The sequence below is a fragment of the Heterodontus francisci genome, chromosome 8 (genome assembly GCF_036365525.1).
Source record: "Heterodontus francisci isolate sHetFra1 chromosome 8, sHetFra1.hap1, whole genome shotgun sequence".
Lineage (NCBI taxonomy): Eukaryota > Metazoa > Chordata > Chondrichthyes > Heterodontiformes > Heterodontidae > Heterodontus > Heterodontus francisci.
The window spans coordinates 33,937,644-33,955,015 of NC_090378.1; the positions used below are offsets into that span (position 1 = coordinate 33,937,644).

A 17,372-nucleotide genomic window follows, 5' to 3' on the forward strand; every position below is an offset into this window, starting at 1 on the left:
AGAGTAGATCAACTCTACAGGACAAGCGGGAAACTATTTAACTTACGTCGCCTCCAGTCCAGAACCAAGGTCACTCCAACCTTTGTCATCAAGCTGCAGCATGCTGACGGAACTTGCGTAAGGGCACACTCCGAGGCCGAGCTTTGTTGATGCATTCACGGAGGCATGTGAAAGAATGAGCCTTAAGCTAAACATCCGGAAGACAAATGTCCTCGACCAGCCTGCTCCCACAGTGCAAGATACAGCTAAACCTCGTTCCCGAGGGACTGCCTAAGAAGAAGACATCATAAAAGTAATGATGAATTAAATAATTTAAATTTTTTCCACCTGCTCTTGAACTTTGTAGGGATGTTTAAATTATTTTTTTGACTAACAACATGATGCCAGATTAATAAGTCTGTCAAAATTCATTCTTTGGTTTCATTTTTGGTTCAACAGGTGAATTCATCTGAGCCATGGACACCCAAGAAGATCCCACATCTGTCGAATTAGTTGAACCCGGCTTTTGGGTTGTACACTTGGTCTTGGCTTTGGGGAGCAGAAAAGTGATGAGAGTCCTTGCTCCTCATCCCTATCCAATATACCTGCCAAGGTTGTGTGAATATCTGATAATGAAAGAAACAACCTGCATTGCCTCCTGTAATCAAGTATTTTACTGATGTTTACTGCTAAGCTTATACTTAAAATAATGGCCATGTGGTTGAAGTATTGGAGGGCAGCTGCTGCCCATAAAACCATATCCCAACAAGCAATCAACAGCTTTAGAAGGGTAAAGTAGAAAAATTGGAGGAGATGATTCTTTTAGGTATGTTGCATCTCTGTTTTCATATACATACTTAGTTGAATGACATCATGGCTGCAAATAATATCACAAATTCACTGCAGAGAGAGTAAATACATTTGCTCTAAAAAAAAAATCAGAGTAACATATTTGCTGAATATTTGCCAGGGAAGTGTACCACGAATTTACTGAATGATGTTGGACGACAACATCTTGTGAATTCATGAGGTCCAGTTTCATAAGGTGAAATATTTTGGCATATCTTTCCTTCACTAAGTCAATTATTCTGCATGTAGTTATTAAAAGAAAACATTCCTTTCTGCATCAGTATATGTATAGTTGGATTTAGTGCCTACTGGTATTATAATGTCACTATTATGATTTTGGGTTACTATTTGTCTGATCCTTTGCACCAAGGACTACTTCCATAAGCGAAGCCTAACTTATATTAACCAAATATAACCTAATACATACAGTTGCTTGTAGTGTTGCCCAGAGTAAAACTGAACACTGACTTTAATTTGCTTTTTGAAGCTGAGAGGCCCAGGACAGGAGCACTTAAGGAGAGGCCTACTATAAAGTAAGGCTAGCTCAATTAACTATATGTGCAGGAATTATCGTCTGGAGCAGCTCGAGCTCTGGGTTTAGGAGCTTGAGCATCAGCTGGCATCACTGCGGTGTATCCGCAAGGTTTGAGAGTTTTGTGGGTAACACGTTTCTGGATGTGGTCACCCCATAGCTTCAGGTTGTGCAGGCAGCAAGGGAATGGGTGACCACCAAGCAGTCGAAGAGGACCGGGCAGGTAATGCAGGAATCCCCTGAGTGCATCTCATTTTTCAACTAGTATTCAGTTCTGAATAGTGGTGAGAGTGATGGTTCCTCTGAGCAGTGCAACCAGAGCCAAGTCCACGACACCATGGCTGGCTCAGCTGTAATGGAGGGCACGAGGACGACTGGGAAAGCAATAGTGATTGAGGATTCTATAGTTAGGGGATCAGACAGGTATTGCTATGGCCGCAGATGTGAATACAGGATGGTATGTTGCCAGGGCCAGGATGTCACTGAGTGGCTGCAGAGCACTCTGAGCGGAAAGAGTGAACAGCCAATGGTCGTGGTCCATGTCAGTTCCAACGACATAGATAGAAAGAGGGATGCGGTCCTGCAGGCAGATTTTAGGGAACTAGGAATGAAACTAGCAAGCAGGGCCTCAAAGGTAGTAATCTCGGGATTACTCCTGCTGCCACACGCTAATGAGTGGAGAAATAGGAGGAGAGAGCAGATGACTACGTGGCTGGAGAGATGGTGCATGAGGGAGGGCTTTAGATTCCTGGGTCATTGGGATCGATTCTGGGGAGATGGGACCTGTACAGGCCGGATGGGTTGTACTTGAACAGCCGGGACCAATGTTCTTGTGGGGAGGTTTGCTACTGCTCTTGGGGAGGTTTTAAACTGAGTTGCCAGGGGTATGGGATCCAGGAGGTATCATTGAGAGGAACAACAAGATGCACAAAGAATAGGGAGAGATAGTTAGCACTGGAGTAAGAAATAGTGAGATATTAGGTGAGGTCAGAGTAAGAGGAAATGTACTGAGACCGAAATTGTGTTTGCTATACCTGTATATAAACGCACAGTGTAGTAAATAAGGTTGGTGAGCTGCAGGCACAGGTAGCCACGTGGGAATATGATAACTGAGACCTGGCTCAAAAAAGGACAGGACTAGGTACTTAATATTCCTGGATACAAGGGGATGTATTTTAACAAGCCCTTGACGTTGTGATCCGTGGTGGGGGCTGGTGCCTGAAGATGGCTCTGGGTGAGGCCTGCTACGGACCTCGACGCTGGCAGGGCCCAGCTCGATCCTCTTGGCAGCAGCGAGGCTCCGTGGTGGCCCCCCTGCCACTGAGTGATGGGAAACTACCTAACATATGTTTACACTCACCTGCAATCTTGAGGGCACACGGCAATCTCCGGCGCGGCGTCCAGAGCTCCCATGCCTTCCGTTCCCCATCTGAGAAAAGGTGGCGTGATGCTGGTAGGGAGGAGGTAAGGTTTTCAGTGCGGGAGTGGGGGGAACGGGATCAAATATGTGATAGGTGTAGAGGATGATGGGAAGGGTTGAAGTTCAAACTTTGTGCAGTCTGTGGCGGAGGGTTGGGCAAGGTCATATTTAAAAGATAAGTATTTTGGGGGGCGGAGCAGGAAGGGCCATTAGTTATTGTAATTGTTATTAGGGGGTTGGGAAAGGGGCATAAGAAATTTATTAATTTAATTTTAGGGGGATATTTCTTTAAAAACTTAAATATGCTGGCAGGGCTGGCTGCTCTTTAAAAAAGGCGTCAGCGCCTGTGCACAGGCAGCTGACGCCATTGCCGGGGATGGACAGCCCGCCCTCGCTACGAGATTGTGGGAGGCAGGCTGCCCCAACTATTTAAATGAGCTGCCGCGCTTGAGATCGCGGCTGCTGTTTGGCATGAGCTGGGCTCTTAAAATGCAGCCCAAGGTATTCAGGGAAGATAAGAAGGAAAGAAAGGAGGAGAGGTAGCATAATTGATTAAGGGTAATAGTACAGTGCTGGAGGAGAGGATAGCCCAGTGGTGTCAATGACAGAATCTATTTGGTTAGAGCTAAGAAACAGTAGGGTGCTATTACACTACTGGGTGGATCCTATAGGCCACCAACCTGTGGGTGTCGTTGGCTAGGCTAGCATTTATTGCCCGTCCCTAATTGCCCTTGAGAAGGTGGTGGTGAGCTTCCTTCTTGAACCACTGCAGTTCATGTGAGGTAGGTACACCCACAGTGCTGGTAGGAAGGGAGTTCCAGGATTGTAACCCAGCGACAGTGAAGGAATGGCGATATAGTTCCAAGTCAGGATGGTGTGTGACTTAGAGGGGAACTTGCAGGTGGTGGTGTTCCCATGCATTAGCTTTCCTTGTCCTTCTAGTTGGGAGCGGTCGCGGATTTGGAAGGTGCTGTCTAAGGAGCCTTGATGCATTGCTGCAGTGCCTCTTGTAGATGGTACACACTGCTGCCACTGTGCATCGGTGGTGGAGGGAGTGAATGTTTGTGGATGGGGTGCCAGTCAAGTGGGCTGCTTTGTCCTGGATGGTGTCGAGCTTCTTGAGTGTTGTTGGAGCTGCACCCATCCAGGCAAGTGGAGAGTATTCCATCACACTCCTGACTTGTGCCTTGTAGATGGTGGACAGGTTTTGTGGAGTCAGGAGATACTCGCCGCAGGATTCCTAGCCTCTGACCTGCTCTTGTAGCCACGGTATTTATATGGCTACTCCAGTTCAGTTTCTGGTCAATGGTAGACCCTAGGATGTTGATAGTGGGGTATCCAGTGATGGCAATTCCATTGAATGTCAAGGGGAGATGGTTAGATTCTCTCTTGTTGGAGATGGTCATTGCCTGGCACTTGTGTGGCGCAAATGTTATTTGCCACTTATCAGCCCAAGCCTGGATATTGTCCAGGTCTGGCTGCATTTCTACATGGACCGCTTCAGTATCTGAGGAGTCGCGAATGGTGCTGAACATTGTGCAATCATCAGCGAACATCTCCACTTCTGACCTTATGATTGAAGGAAGGTCATTGATGAAGCAGCTGAAGATGATTGGGCCTAGGACAAGGAAATTACAGAGACGTGCCAAAACTGTAAAGTAGTTATAATGGGTGACTTTAATTATCCTAATATAGACCTGGATAGCAACAGTGTAAAGGGAAGAGTCTGTGAAGTATGTTCAAGAGAATTTTCTAGATCAGTATGTATCTGGTCCATCGAGGAAGGAGGAATTGCTGGATCTGGTTCTGGGGAATGAGGTGGGATAAGTGGATCAAGTGTCAGTAGGGGAACATTTCGGAGACAGTGATCAGAGTATGATACGGTTTAGGTTAATTATGGAAAAGAACAAGTCGAAATCCAGATTTAAAAAAATTAACTGGGGAGGGCCAATTTTAATGGCCTGAGAACTGGCCCTGGTAAATTTGGGAGCAAAGATTGGCAGGCAAAACTGTAACGGAACAATGAGAGGAGGTAGTTCGGATATAATGGAGGTATATTCCCATGAGGGGAAAAGTAGGACAAACAAAGCCAGAGCTTCTTGGATGACAAAAGAGATGGAGAGTAAGATGAAGCAGAAAAATGGTGCATTTGACAGATGTCAGGTTGATAATACAAATGAGAACCAGGCTGAATATAGAAACTTCAGAGAGAAAGTGAAAAAAGATATGAGCAGCAAAGAGAGTAAGAAAAGACAGCCAACATAAAAGGGAATCTAAAAGTGGTCTATAGGCATATAAATAGTAAAAGTGTGGACGAGTAGGGCCAATTTGGGACCAAAAAGGGGATGTATACATAGAGGCAGAGGACGTGGCTGAGGTACTATATGAGGGCTTTGCATCTGTTTATACCAAGGAGAAAGATGCTGCCAAAGTTGTTGTGAAAGAGGAGGTAGATGAGATGAGATACTGGATGGGCTAAAAATTGATGAAGAGGAGGTATTAGAAGTGCTGGCTGTACTGAAAGTTGATAAGTCAGGACCGGATGGGATGTATCCGAGGATACTGATGGAAGTAAGGGTCGAAATTGCGGAGGCACTGGCTATACTCTTCCAATCCTCCTTAGATTCAGGGATGGTGCCAGAGAACTGGAGAATTGCAAATGTTACACCTTTTTTCAGAAATGGGTATAAGGATAAGCCCAGCAACCACAGGTCGGTCAGTTTAACCTCAGAAAGCTTTTAAAAACATTAATCCAGGACAAAATTAACAGTTGCTTGGACAAATGTGGATTAATTAAGGAAAGCAAGCCTGGTTTTGTTAAAGGCAAATTGTGTTTAACTGATTTGATTGAGTCTTTTGATGAGGTAACATAGAGGGTTGCTGAGGGTTATGTGTTTGATGTGTACACAGACTTCCAAAGGCATTTGATAAAGTGCCACATAACAAACTTGTCCGAAAGGTTGAAGCCCATGGCATGAAAGGGACAGTGGCAGCATGGATACGAAGTTGACATAGTGATGAACGATTGTTTTTCAGACTGTAGGACGGTATACAGTGAGGTTCCCGAGGGGTCACTATTAGGACCACTGCTTTTCTTGATCTATATTAGTGGCCTAGACTTGGATGTGCAAGTACAATTTCAAAATTTGCAGATAACACAAAACTTGCAAGTATTGTGAACTGTGAGGAGGATAGTGACTGACTTCAAATGGGCATAGACAGGCTGGTGGAATGGGTGGATAAGTGGCAGATGAAATTCAATGTTGAGAAGTGTGAAGTGAAAAATTTTGGTCCGAAGAACAAGGGGAGGCAATATAAAATAAAGGATACAGTTCTCAAGGGGGTGCAGGAGCAGTGGATTCTCGGGGTATATGTGCACAAATTGTTGAAAGTGACAGGGTAGGCTGAGATATCGGTTATTAAGGCATACGGGATCCTGGGGTTTATGAATCCTGAGGCATTGAGTACAAAAGCAAGGAAGTTATAGTGAACCTTTACAGAACAATGCTTTGGCCTCAGCTGGAGTACTGTGTCCAGTTCTGGGCATCACACTTTAGGAGGGACGTGATGGCATTGGAGAAGGTGCAGAAAAGATTTCTGAGAAAAATTCCAAGGATAAAGTACTTCAGTTACGAGGTTAGATTGGAGAAGCTGGGGTTATTCTCCTGAGAGAAAAGAAGGGTGAGAGGAGATTTGATAGAAGTTTTCAAAATCATGAGAGGTCTGGACAGAGTAGAGAGACGAGGGAGAAACTGTTCTCATTGGAAGGGTCGAGAACTAGAGGGCACCAATTTGAAGTGATTGACAAAAGAACTAGAGGCGACATGCGAAAAATACTTTATTATGCAATGAGTGGTTAGGATCTGGAATGCACTGCCTATGAGTGTAGTGGAGGCAGATTCAATCGTGGCTTTCAGAAGGGATTTGGATATTTATCTGAAGAGAAACATTTTGCAAGGCTGTATGGGGAACAGACGGGGGAGTGGGACTAGCTGAGTTGCTCTCTGTGAGCTGGCACACGCATGGTGGGCTGAATGGCCTCCTTCTGTGCTGTAACCATTCCATGATTCATATTTGCCTAATCTTCAAATAATGGAAGACTAATCACCCCTTCAGACAATGTGGTTTAGGCAATAATCACAAACTCTCTGAATGAATACTAATCTGTGACATTGAGACTGTCGTGAACTTTCATGTGTTCGTATCTATATTGATGGAACAGAAGGAACTGCTGAATAGGGCAAACGCTGAGGACTATATTTCCTTTTTTGGGCATGGACCTGTGAATTAAACCTTTTTCACCTATAGACCCCTTTTGGAAATACCCAATGGCATGAGAACCCAGTTACTTAAATAGACCTTTTGCAAGCATTGGAGATTCCCACTCCTCAACCAAAAGGGAATGGACTACTAGTCCCAGGGAGTATCAATGGCAGTTGATGCCATCTAATACATAACCTATCAGAACACTTTGTTACATGGCTGAAACCAGTCAATTTCCTCCGTAAGTGACTGGGGTCTCCCAAAGTTGCCTTTTAAATCTTAGTCAGACACGTGAATGTGGATTTTATTCGAAATCCAGAGTAACTCAGTCTGCAGAAATCAATTTAAGGTGCATCACAGAAAGAAAGACAGAACATGCATTTAAATAGTCCCTTTCATGAATATAGAACCTCCCAAAACACTTCACAACCAATAAAGCACTTCTGAAGTGTAGTCACTATAGTAATGTAGGCAAATGTAGCAGCAAGTTTGCACAGAGCAAGGTTCCCACAGACCTTAGTGATGTTGGTTGAGGGATAGGTTTTAGTGAGGCCACTGGAAAAACTCCCATTCTATTTGACAAATAGGGCTGGATTCTATAGCGCCTTTGACGTCGGGATCTGTGGTGGGGGGGGGGCCTGAAGGTTGCCCTGGATGAGGCCTGCCATGGACCTCGACGCAGGGCCCAGTCTGATATTGCCAGTGGCGGCAAGGCCTTGTGGCAGCCTCCCCCACCCCTGGCTGCTCAGCGATGGACCGTAATTTAAATAATTTAAAATAGCTGCATTAGTGAACTCTTCCGTCACCTCCTGAAGTCCTGCTGAGATCTTCACCCCGACAACTGGCACTGCAGTGCCTTCAGATCCCTGTCCGGGGAAGAGAGGCTCAACACTGGTGGGGGGCAGGGGGTGGTGGGACGGGGCCAACTGAACGTCATGAGTGTAGGGGATTGTGGGAAGGGTTATAGTTTAAAGTTTGTGCAGTTTTGAGGGGGGGGGTGAAGGTCAGATTGTGAAGGTAAGTGTTTTGGTGGGGGGGGGGGAGGAAATTGCAAATTAATTTAATTGGTGGGAGAGGGGCAAAAGAAATGTATTTATTTTATTCAATTTCACTTTAAATATTTAAATGTCCTGGTAGGGCTGACAGCCCTTTAAAAATGGCGTGAGCGCCTGTACACAAGCAGCTGACGCCACTGCCGGGGATGGACAGCCCGCCCCCTCCACATGATCGGTGGGGGCAGCCTGCCCTGGCTATTTAAATGAGCTGCCCGCTTGGAATCACAGCGGCTCTTTGGCAAATTTCAGCAGCAGGCATATAGAATTCAGCCCATAGTCTCATGAGAGCTTTTATATCCCCAGAGAGGGCAGAAGGGGCCTTGATCATTTGACAGTATAACACTCCTTCAATACTACCCTGAAGTGTGCAACCTTTTGATTCCAAAGCAAATGTACTATCACTGAGCCAAGGTCGAACACCTTAAAAGATTTCTAAACTGTCACAGTTGCATTTATTGTCACAGTAGTGCAGGGAAGACTAGAGGTTTTAAGTATTAGTGGCGAGGGTTTCACATTGACCTTATCTTTGACTGCAACACAACACTTGGGATTTAGGATTTTAAAAAATATTTTCTGCCACATTTGTTTTTTTTTCTCTGCCATTGGGTGGCACAGTGGCGCAGTGGTTAGCACCGCAGCCTCACAGCTCCAGCGACCCGGGTTCAATTTTGGGTACTGCCTGTGTGGAGTTTGCAAGTTCTCCCTGTGTCTGCGTGGGTTTCCTCCGGGTGCTCCGGTTTCCTCCCACAGCCGAAAGACTTGCAGGTTGATAGGTTAATTGGCCATTATAAATTGCCACTAGTATAGGTAGGTGGTAGGGGAATATAGGGACAGGTGAGGATGTGGTAGGAATATGGGATTAGTGTAGGATTAGTATAAATGGGTGGTTAATGGTCGGCACAGACTCGGTGGGCCGAAGGGCCTGTTTCAGTGCTGTATCTCTAAATCAAAATCAAAAATCATGGAGTTTCCTGTATTTGTTTATATTTAGCCCTATTAGCGCAAGGACAAGTCTGGAGTCATAAGCCGTTGTCATAATGGAGACTAATCCTAGCAAATAACTGCTCTAAATATAAATAAATACAGAATCTTCGTATTACTATGTGCCAGTAACTGAAAGGAATTAATGATAATCTTCTCTATTTTGGGGTTAACTGACATAAAATAGATCATTGCCTTTAGCAGATAAGGATTTATGCTATCATATATGTCTTGTGACTGTAGTCCTAGGCGATATGCCATTATCACTGATGATGTCTAATAAAATGGATTGTTTTTAATTTAGGGTCATTCTGTTATCCTCCATTTATACTGCATGTTTGATCAGCCATTTATCTTAAACCCATCAAGAGTTCTTCTAATGCTACAGTGTAGCTGGATATTGGAAGGCAAACAACAATACCCCGTGTAGTGCATCCTTAGCCCCACTGTTATTGGAAAGCAAAGCATTTGTCTGGCTTTTACTTTCACACAGGTACATGCATGAAACTAGGAACATGTCAGATGGATATAAATAAAATTCTGCACCGTGATAGTCCAAAAGGATCCTTTTTATAAATCTCAATAGTTCTTCTTAACTGTACAACATGGTGCTTAACAAAGTGTTATCCATCATGCAATCTCATAAACCTACCAGAGTCTGTCTTCTGGAAAAGGAGCTGCGATCTGGCCCCATCTTATCGTTGAGGGGTTGGAAGTTTGCTTTTTCCTCTGCACATAGTGATTTGAAAGTTTTAGTGAACATATTGATCATTGACCCACAGAATGCATGTTTATGTCTGATCTGTCGTGGGATATTAACTGCATACTTATGAGAGCTTTTTTTTGACAAGTTATGTTACATTTCTGTTCCTGATCCAGCATTGGTTTGCACATTGCATAACACCACTTTTACAAGTTAAACATTAAAGCTTTATGTTAAATGTAAATAGCCATGATTTGTTTGTTGTGATTTATAGAGTTTATGCTATCAACATTTTCCACGTGATATACACATTTTTATCTTACAGGTCTCATTACAGCTGTTCAGTTTCTTTCTTCTCTCTGTTCCAGTACCAAGATCTGCAATCAGAGACAAAACATCTCTGCTGGTTTGGAAATGATGAGAGATTTTAGATTTCTATAAAACTTAATTTTTGTTTGGTTTATATAGGTGCAGCTAAAGATGAAGTGCAAAGTAAAAGTGGATCCATAACTGAAACACTCTTACAGAGAATACATGTATAATGTGAATTCAAAAGTTGAAACCAGTTATGGTGTTGTTTTTGACTTTAAGGTTCATAGCTATTTTGATTTTGCAGGTGGCCACTACCAGTTCTCTGATTCTTTTTCTATTGACTGCAGAATGCATAAGTCGACGAGCATGTTCTGGTAGTATCTAAGCATACTATCGTGAAGCACTCTTTTTTTTCTGCCAAACTGAGCTATGTGCTTCGACATTGCAGTTGTTATACTGTATTTGGTTTCAGTTTATAAAGTGAGCAATGTATTTTTATCCTTAAAATATTGGCATTCTAAGGAATTTTTGTCCCTTTGTGCAGAACATTTAAAAAAAATAAAATTTCAGCTCACTTCAAGTAGCTTTTATATTGCAAAAGCCCCATGTTAGTGATGCTGATCGCAAATGTCTTGGTTTTGCATGGCTAACTGCGCCCCAAAAGCTAAGGTTCCAAAAGCCCACTTCACAAGGCTCATAAGTTTGAAGCTAGTGCCACTAGTACAGCTCTAGTACAATATAAATGCAACAGCCATGGTTCAGAGTCATCAGTAGTAATAATTTTAATGCATTGTACTGTTGACCTGGATTTTGCAGTAGTAATGATTGCAAAACTGCCATCATGACTCCTCTGAAACTGACAGCAACTTTTGAAGTCCACACTGATGCAGTTTCTGTCAGTGATTCTACACTTCTTCATAGGGTACGCAGTTGCAGCCTCCACAGACTGCAATCAATTAGAAATCATTGAACTGATGAGAATTTCCCCTTTTATGCTATAATGCTGCTGCTTTTGTTCTGATAATTCCAAGTTTTTAAAAATATTTTTCAAAGTTTGTTTAATATTTCAGCTTCGAATATGTATGCCCCAATCATTTATTTCACTCTATAAAATTTAATCACAAATGAAGAATAATCAGTGCATTTTACTTCCTGGTTTGCTGTCTATGAGAATATCTCAATGTGATTGGTTGCCGACCCTGCTTAATGGCATCACTGATGCTGGATGCTTGGACTCTTGACTTGGTGCCAGATTCAACTAATGTTAGGAAAGGTGAAATCGATGCCACAGAGATCGCACAGTCTTTGTGGGCAATTTTCCTCCAGGTCAGCAGCGAGCACCGTTGCTTTGCCGCTGAGAGCAAAATCCCAGCCATTGTAACGCTAGTATTGAAAACTGGTTTGTACGGCCAGTTCTGCGGTGTATTGGGAAATTGATTGTAGAAGTTTAACACAGTCTCATCATTGGAGCAATAGGTGACAATTTTGTTGTGTTTTCTGATAAGTAAAATAGCAGCTTGGCAAACGGGCACATTGGAAGCCTAGAAGCAGGTCACCTACCTTCTTGCATTCTCAACCAGCTAATGTTATCTGGTACTGCATGGAGAAAATAAATTTACAAGTGGAGAAAAAGGGCAGAAATAATTTTAAAGTAATTAACAATAATTATTGAATAATTGGAGGTCTATTTTAAAGACTACCTCCTATGCACACAGAAATACAACAAAATAATAAAAAAAATCCTCACAAGTTGGTATGTTCTGCTAAATAATCAGAGGTGTGAAATAATGCCTTCCTGGTGTACTCAAGCCTGGAAGTATCTTGTGTAATAGTGTTTTAGGTTTTGAAACTGGTCCATACAGAATCGGCAGCAACAACAACAGATCATGCAGCTCTCATTATTTGAGATCTCGTGAGCAGTATTAACTTGTATAACGTGATGGTCAAGAGAAAAGCTGCAGCATTGTGTTGTCATTAATGAATTAAGTCAGAAAATTTCTCTTGAGGGGAAAGAAGCATGAAATGTGATTCACCAGTCTGTGATTTTTTTTAAACTGGAATGGAATGTAGTAAGAAGAAAGAAATCATATAGTATTTAGAGAAAGATAGACTGCATACATAATAAGAGTGACTTTGCTTAATGCATTTTTTCTGTCTTTTTTTTTTTGCAGAAGCAGTTATACAGAAGATCCTGGCGATAACTAAACACTACACCTTGACTTCATATTTGGATAGGTAGGTACAGTGCAACATGCAAGAATATAGGAAGGAACTATGCAGTTACGAACTAGAAGCAGGCGTAGCCTATTCGGCCCCTCAAGCTTGCTCTGAAATTCTATAAGATCATCGCTGATTTGTTTGTGGACTCAACTCCACTTTCCTGCCTACCCCCGATACCCTTGTTTGTCAAGAATCTGTCTACTTCTGCCTCAAAAACATTCAATGACCCTGTCTCCACTGCTCTCCGGGGAAGAGAGTTCCACAGACTCATGACTCTCTCAAAGAAAACATTTCTCCTCATCTCTGTCTTAAATGGGAGACCCCTTATTTTTTTTAACTGTGCCCCTTAGTTTTAGTCTCTCCCACAATGGGAAACATCCTTTCAACATCCACCCTGTCAAGTCCCCTCAGGATCTTATATGTTTCAATAAGACCACCTCTTATCCTTCTAAACTGAATATCGAACCAACCTGTTCCACCTTTCCTCATAAGATAACCCTGTCATCCCAGGAATCAGTCAAGTGAACCTTCTCTGAACTGCTTCCAATGCAATTATATACTTTCTTAAGTAAGGAGACCAAAACTGTATGCAATACTCTAGATGTGGTCTTACCAGTGCCCTGTACAACTGTGGCAAAACATCTCTACTTTTATATTCTATTTCCCTTGCATTTGCCGCCTTAATCACTTGCTGTACTTGCATACTAACTTTTTGTGTTTTGTGTACTAGAACACCCAGATCCCTCTACAGCTCAGAGTGTTGCAATCTCTCTCCATTTAAATAATATGTTGCTTTTCTATCCTTCTGGCCAAAGTGGACAAGTTCACACTTTCCCACATTATACTCCATCTGGCAAATCTTTGCCCACTCACTTAACCTATTTGTATTCTTTTGCAGATTTCTTATGTCCTCTTCACAACTTACTCTCCTACCTATCTTTGTGTCATCAGCAAATGTAGCAACCATACATTCTATTCCTTCATCCAAGTCATTTGATATACATAGAACAGTACAGCACAGTACAGGCCCTTCGGCCCACGATGTTGTGCCGACCCTTTAACCTACTCTAAGATCAAACTACCTACATACCCTTCATTCTACTATCATCCATGTACCTATCCAAGAGTTGCTTAAATGTCCCTAAGGTATCTGCTTCTACTACCACTGCTGGCAGTGCATTCCACGCACCCACGACACTCTGTGTAAAGAACCTACCTCTGACATCTCCCCTAAACCTTCCTCCAATCACCTTAAAATTATGCCCCCTGGTGATAGCCCTTTCTGCCCTGGGGAAAATGTCTCTGGCTACCACTCTATCTATGCCTCTCATCATCTTGTACACCTCTATCAAGTCACCTCTCATCCTTCTTCGCTCCAATGAGAAAAGCCCTAGCTCCCTCAACCTTTCTTCATAAGACATTCCCTCCAGTCCAGGCAGCATCCTGGTAAATCTCCTCTGCACCCTCTCTAAAGCTTCCACATCCTTCCTATAATGAAGCGACCAGAACTGAACACAGTATTCCAAGTGTGGTCTAACCAGGGCTTTATAGAGCTGCAGCATAACCTCGCGGCTCTAAAACCCAATTCCCCTGTTAATGAAAGCCAACACACCATACGCCTCCTTAACAACCCTATCAACTTGGGTGGCAACTTTGAGGGATCTATGGACGTGGACCCCAAGATCCCTCTGTTCCTCCACACTGCCAAGAATCCTGTATTTAAGCCTGTATTCTGCATTCAAATTCGACCTTCCGAAATGAATCACTTCACACTTTTCCAGGTTGAACTCCATCTGTCACTTCTCAGCCCAGCTCTGCATCCTGTCAATGTCCCGTTGCAACCTACAACAGCCCTCCACACTAACCACAACTCCAGCAACCTTTGTGTCATCGGCAAACTTACTAACCTAGCCTTCCACTTCCTCATCCAAGTCATTTATAAAAATCACAAAGAGCAGAGGTCCCAGAACAGATCCCTGCGGAACACCACTGGTCACCGAGCTCCAGGCTGAATACTTTCCATCTACTACCACCCTCTGTCTTCTATGGGCCAGCCAATTCTGTATCCAGACAGCCAAATGTCCCTGTATCCCATGCCTCCTTACTTTCTGAATGAGCCTACCATGGGGAACCTTATCAAACGCCTTGCTAAAATCCATATACACCACATCCACTGCTCTTCCTTCATCAATGTGTTTTGTCACATCCTCAAAGAATTCAATAAGGCTTGTGAGGCATGACCTGCCCCTCACAAAGCCATGCTGACTATCTCTAATCAAATTATGCTTTTCCAAATAATCATAAATCCTCTCCAATAATTTGCCCACCACTGACGTAAGACTGACTGGTCTGTAATTCCCAGGGTTATCCCTATTCCCTTTCTTGAACAAGGGAATAACATTTGCCACCCTCCAATCATCTGGTACTACTCCAGTGGACAGTGAGGACGCAAAGATCATCGCCAAAGGTGCGGCAATCTCTTCCTTCGCTTTCCGTAAAACCTTGGGTATATCCCGTCTGGCCCCGGGGACTTATCTATCCTCATGTCTTTCAAAATTTCCAGCACATCCTCCTTCTTAACATCAACCTGTTCGAGCATATCAGCCTGTTTCACGCTGTCCTCACAAACGACAAGGTCCCTCTCACTAGTGAATACTGAAGCAAAGTATTCATTAAGGACCTCCTCTGACTCCAGGCACAAGTTCCCTCCACTATCCCTGATCGGCCCTACCCTCACTCTGGCCATCCTCTTGTTCCTCACATAAGTGTAGAACGCCTTGGGATTTTCCTTAATCCTACCCGCCAAGACTTTTTCATGTCCCCTTCTAGCTCTCCTAAGTCCATATATAGATTGTAAATAGTTGAGGCCCCAGCACTGATCCTTGTGACACTCCAGTAGTTACAGCTTGCCAACCTAAAAATGACCCATTTTTGCCTACTCTCTGTTTCCTGTTAGCTAACCAATTCTCTATCCATGCTAACATATTACCCCCTGTACAATGGGCTCTTATTTTCTTCAGTAACCTTTGATGTGGCACCTTGTCAAATACCTTTTGGGAGTCCAAGTACACCACACCCACAGGTTCTCCTTTATCCACTTGTTACTTCCTCAAAGAGCTCTAATAAATTAGTCAAACATGATTTCCCTTTCACAAAACCATGTTGACTCTGCCTGATAGATTCTAGCATTTTCTCAATGACAGTCGTTAAGCTAACTGACCTGTAGTTTCCTGCTTTCTGACTTCTTCCTTTCTTGAATAGTGGAGTTACATTCACTATTTTCCAATCTGATGGGGCCTTTCCAGAATCTAGGGAATTTTGGAAAATTATAACCAATGCCTCTACTATCTCAGCAGCCACTTCTTTTAAGACCCAAGGATGAAGTCCATCAGGACTTGGGGACTTGTCAGCTTTTAGTTTTAATAATTTTCTCAGGACCCTTTCCCTGGTGATGGTAATTGTTTTACGTTCCCCCTCCCTTTCAGCTCTTGATTCACAATTATTTTTGGGGTATTATTTGTATCCTCTACAGTGAAGACAGATGCAAACAATCTGTTCAATTCCTCCACCATTTCCTTGTTTTCCGTTATTAACTCCCCAGACTCTCTCTCTAGAGGACCAACGCTCACTTTACTTACTCTTTTCCTTTTTAAATACCTGTAGAAACTCCTACTATCAGTTTTTATATTTCCATCTAGCTTTCTTTCGTACTTTAATTTCTCTCTCATTTATTCTTTTAGTCATCCTTTGCTGTTCTTTATATTCTGTCCGATCTTCTGATTTGCCAATACTCTTCGCTGAATTGTACTTTTTTTTTTCAATTTGATACTATCTTTAACTTCCTTCACTAGCCATGAATGGTGCATCCTTCCCCTAGAGTCTTTCTTTCTCACTGGAATGTATCTTGGCTGAGTATTATGAAGTATTTCCTTAAATGTTTACTACTGCATCTCTACTGACCTATCCCTTAACCTAATTTCCCAGTTTACTTTAGACAGCTCTGTCTTCAAACCCTCCTAATTACCCTTATTTAAGTTTAAAACACTAGTCTTAGATCCACTCTTCTCACCCTCAAACTGAGTGCAAAATTCACTCATGTTGTGATCACTGCTACCTAGGAGTACCTTTACTATGAGGTTATTAATTAATCCTGCCTCATTACACATTACCAGATCTAAAGTCGCCTGCTGTCTGGTTGGCTGTAGAACATGCTAAGAAACTGTCCCAAAAACACTGCATAAGCTCATCTTCCAGGCTACCTTTGCCAATCTGATTCATCCGATCTATCTGTAGATTAAAATCAGCCATGATTATCGCCGTACCTTTCTCACAACTCCCCATTATTTCTTCCTGTATACCCCGTCCTAGAGTGTGGTTACTGTTAGGAGGCCTATAAAGAACTCCCACAAGTGACTTCCTACCTTTACTATTTCTTATGTCTACCCAAACTGATTCTACATCTTGATTTTTAGAACTAAGGTCACCTCTCTCTATCATACTAATGGCATCCTTAATTAACAGTGCTACCCCTCCACCCTTTCCTACTTTCTTGTCCTTCCGAAATGTCATGTATCCTTGAATATTCAGGTCCCAGCCTTTGTCATCTTGCAGCCGTGTCTTTGTAATAGCTATCAGATCATACAAATTTATTTCTATTTGAGTTATCGATTCATTTGTTTTGTTCCGAATGCCACGAGCATTCAAATACAGAACCTTTAGTTCTGTCTTTTTTGTGAATTTAAGGGGAATGTTAATGATTGGGGAGAGGAGGTGGTTCTGTTTGACAGTTTTATGAAATTATTACTGATTTTAAGCAACCTAGAAGCTCTAGTAACAGCCTAAGACTCTTGACTAATGTGCTGTCAGTTTGTTCTTAATAGGTAAATGTTTTTTTCCAGTGCTGACAAATGTGCCCAAGATCATTCATGTTGAGTGGTGGCCCTGTGGAATCAGTAGTTGTCAACCAAGTCTTAATCTTTCAGGTGTATTTTGCCTTTGGATGTTGGATAGGGTTAGTATAACAATAGGTTTCTTTCTCCCTTCTTCCAGCTTCTCTGA

The 17,372-nt window shown here is 42.8% G+C and overlaps 1 protein-coding gene across 11 annotated transcripts in view; it reads left to right on the forward strand.

The window, feature by feature from the left end:
- Positions 1-17,372, forward strand: part of st3gal3a (ST3 beta-galactoside alpha-2,3-sialyltransferase 3a) — a 788,939-nt gene that overhangs the window by 515,117 nt on the left and 256,450 nt on the right. For all 11 annotated transcript variants that reach the window (XR_010975488.1, XM_068036918.1, XM_068036928.1 and 8 more), the window contains one exon: positions 12,266-12,329. Coding sequence is in view for 10 of the 11 variants with exons in the window: in XM_068036918.1 (XP_067893019.1) it covers positions 12,266-12,329 (64 nt within the window). In the remaining variant the exon portion in view is untranslated. The remainder of the gene's footprint in view (positions 1-12,265; positions 12,330-17,372) is intronic.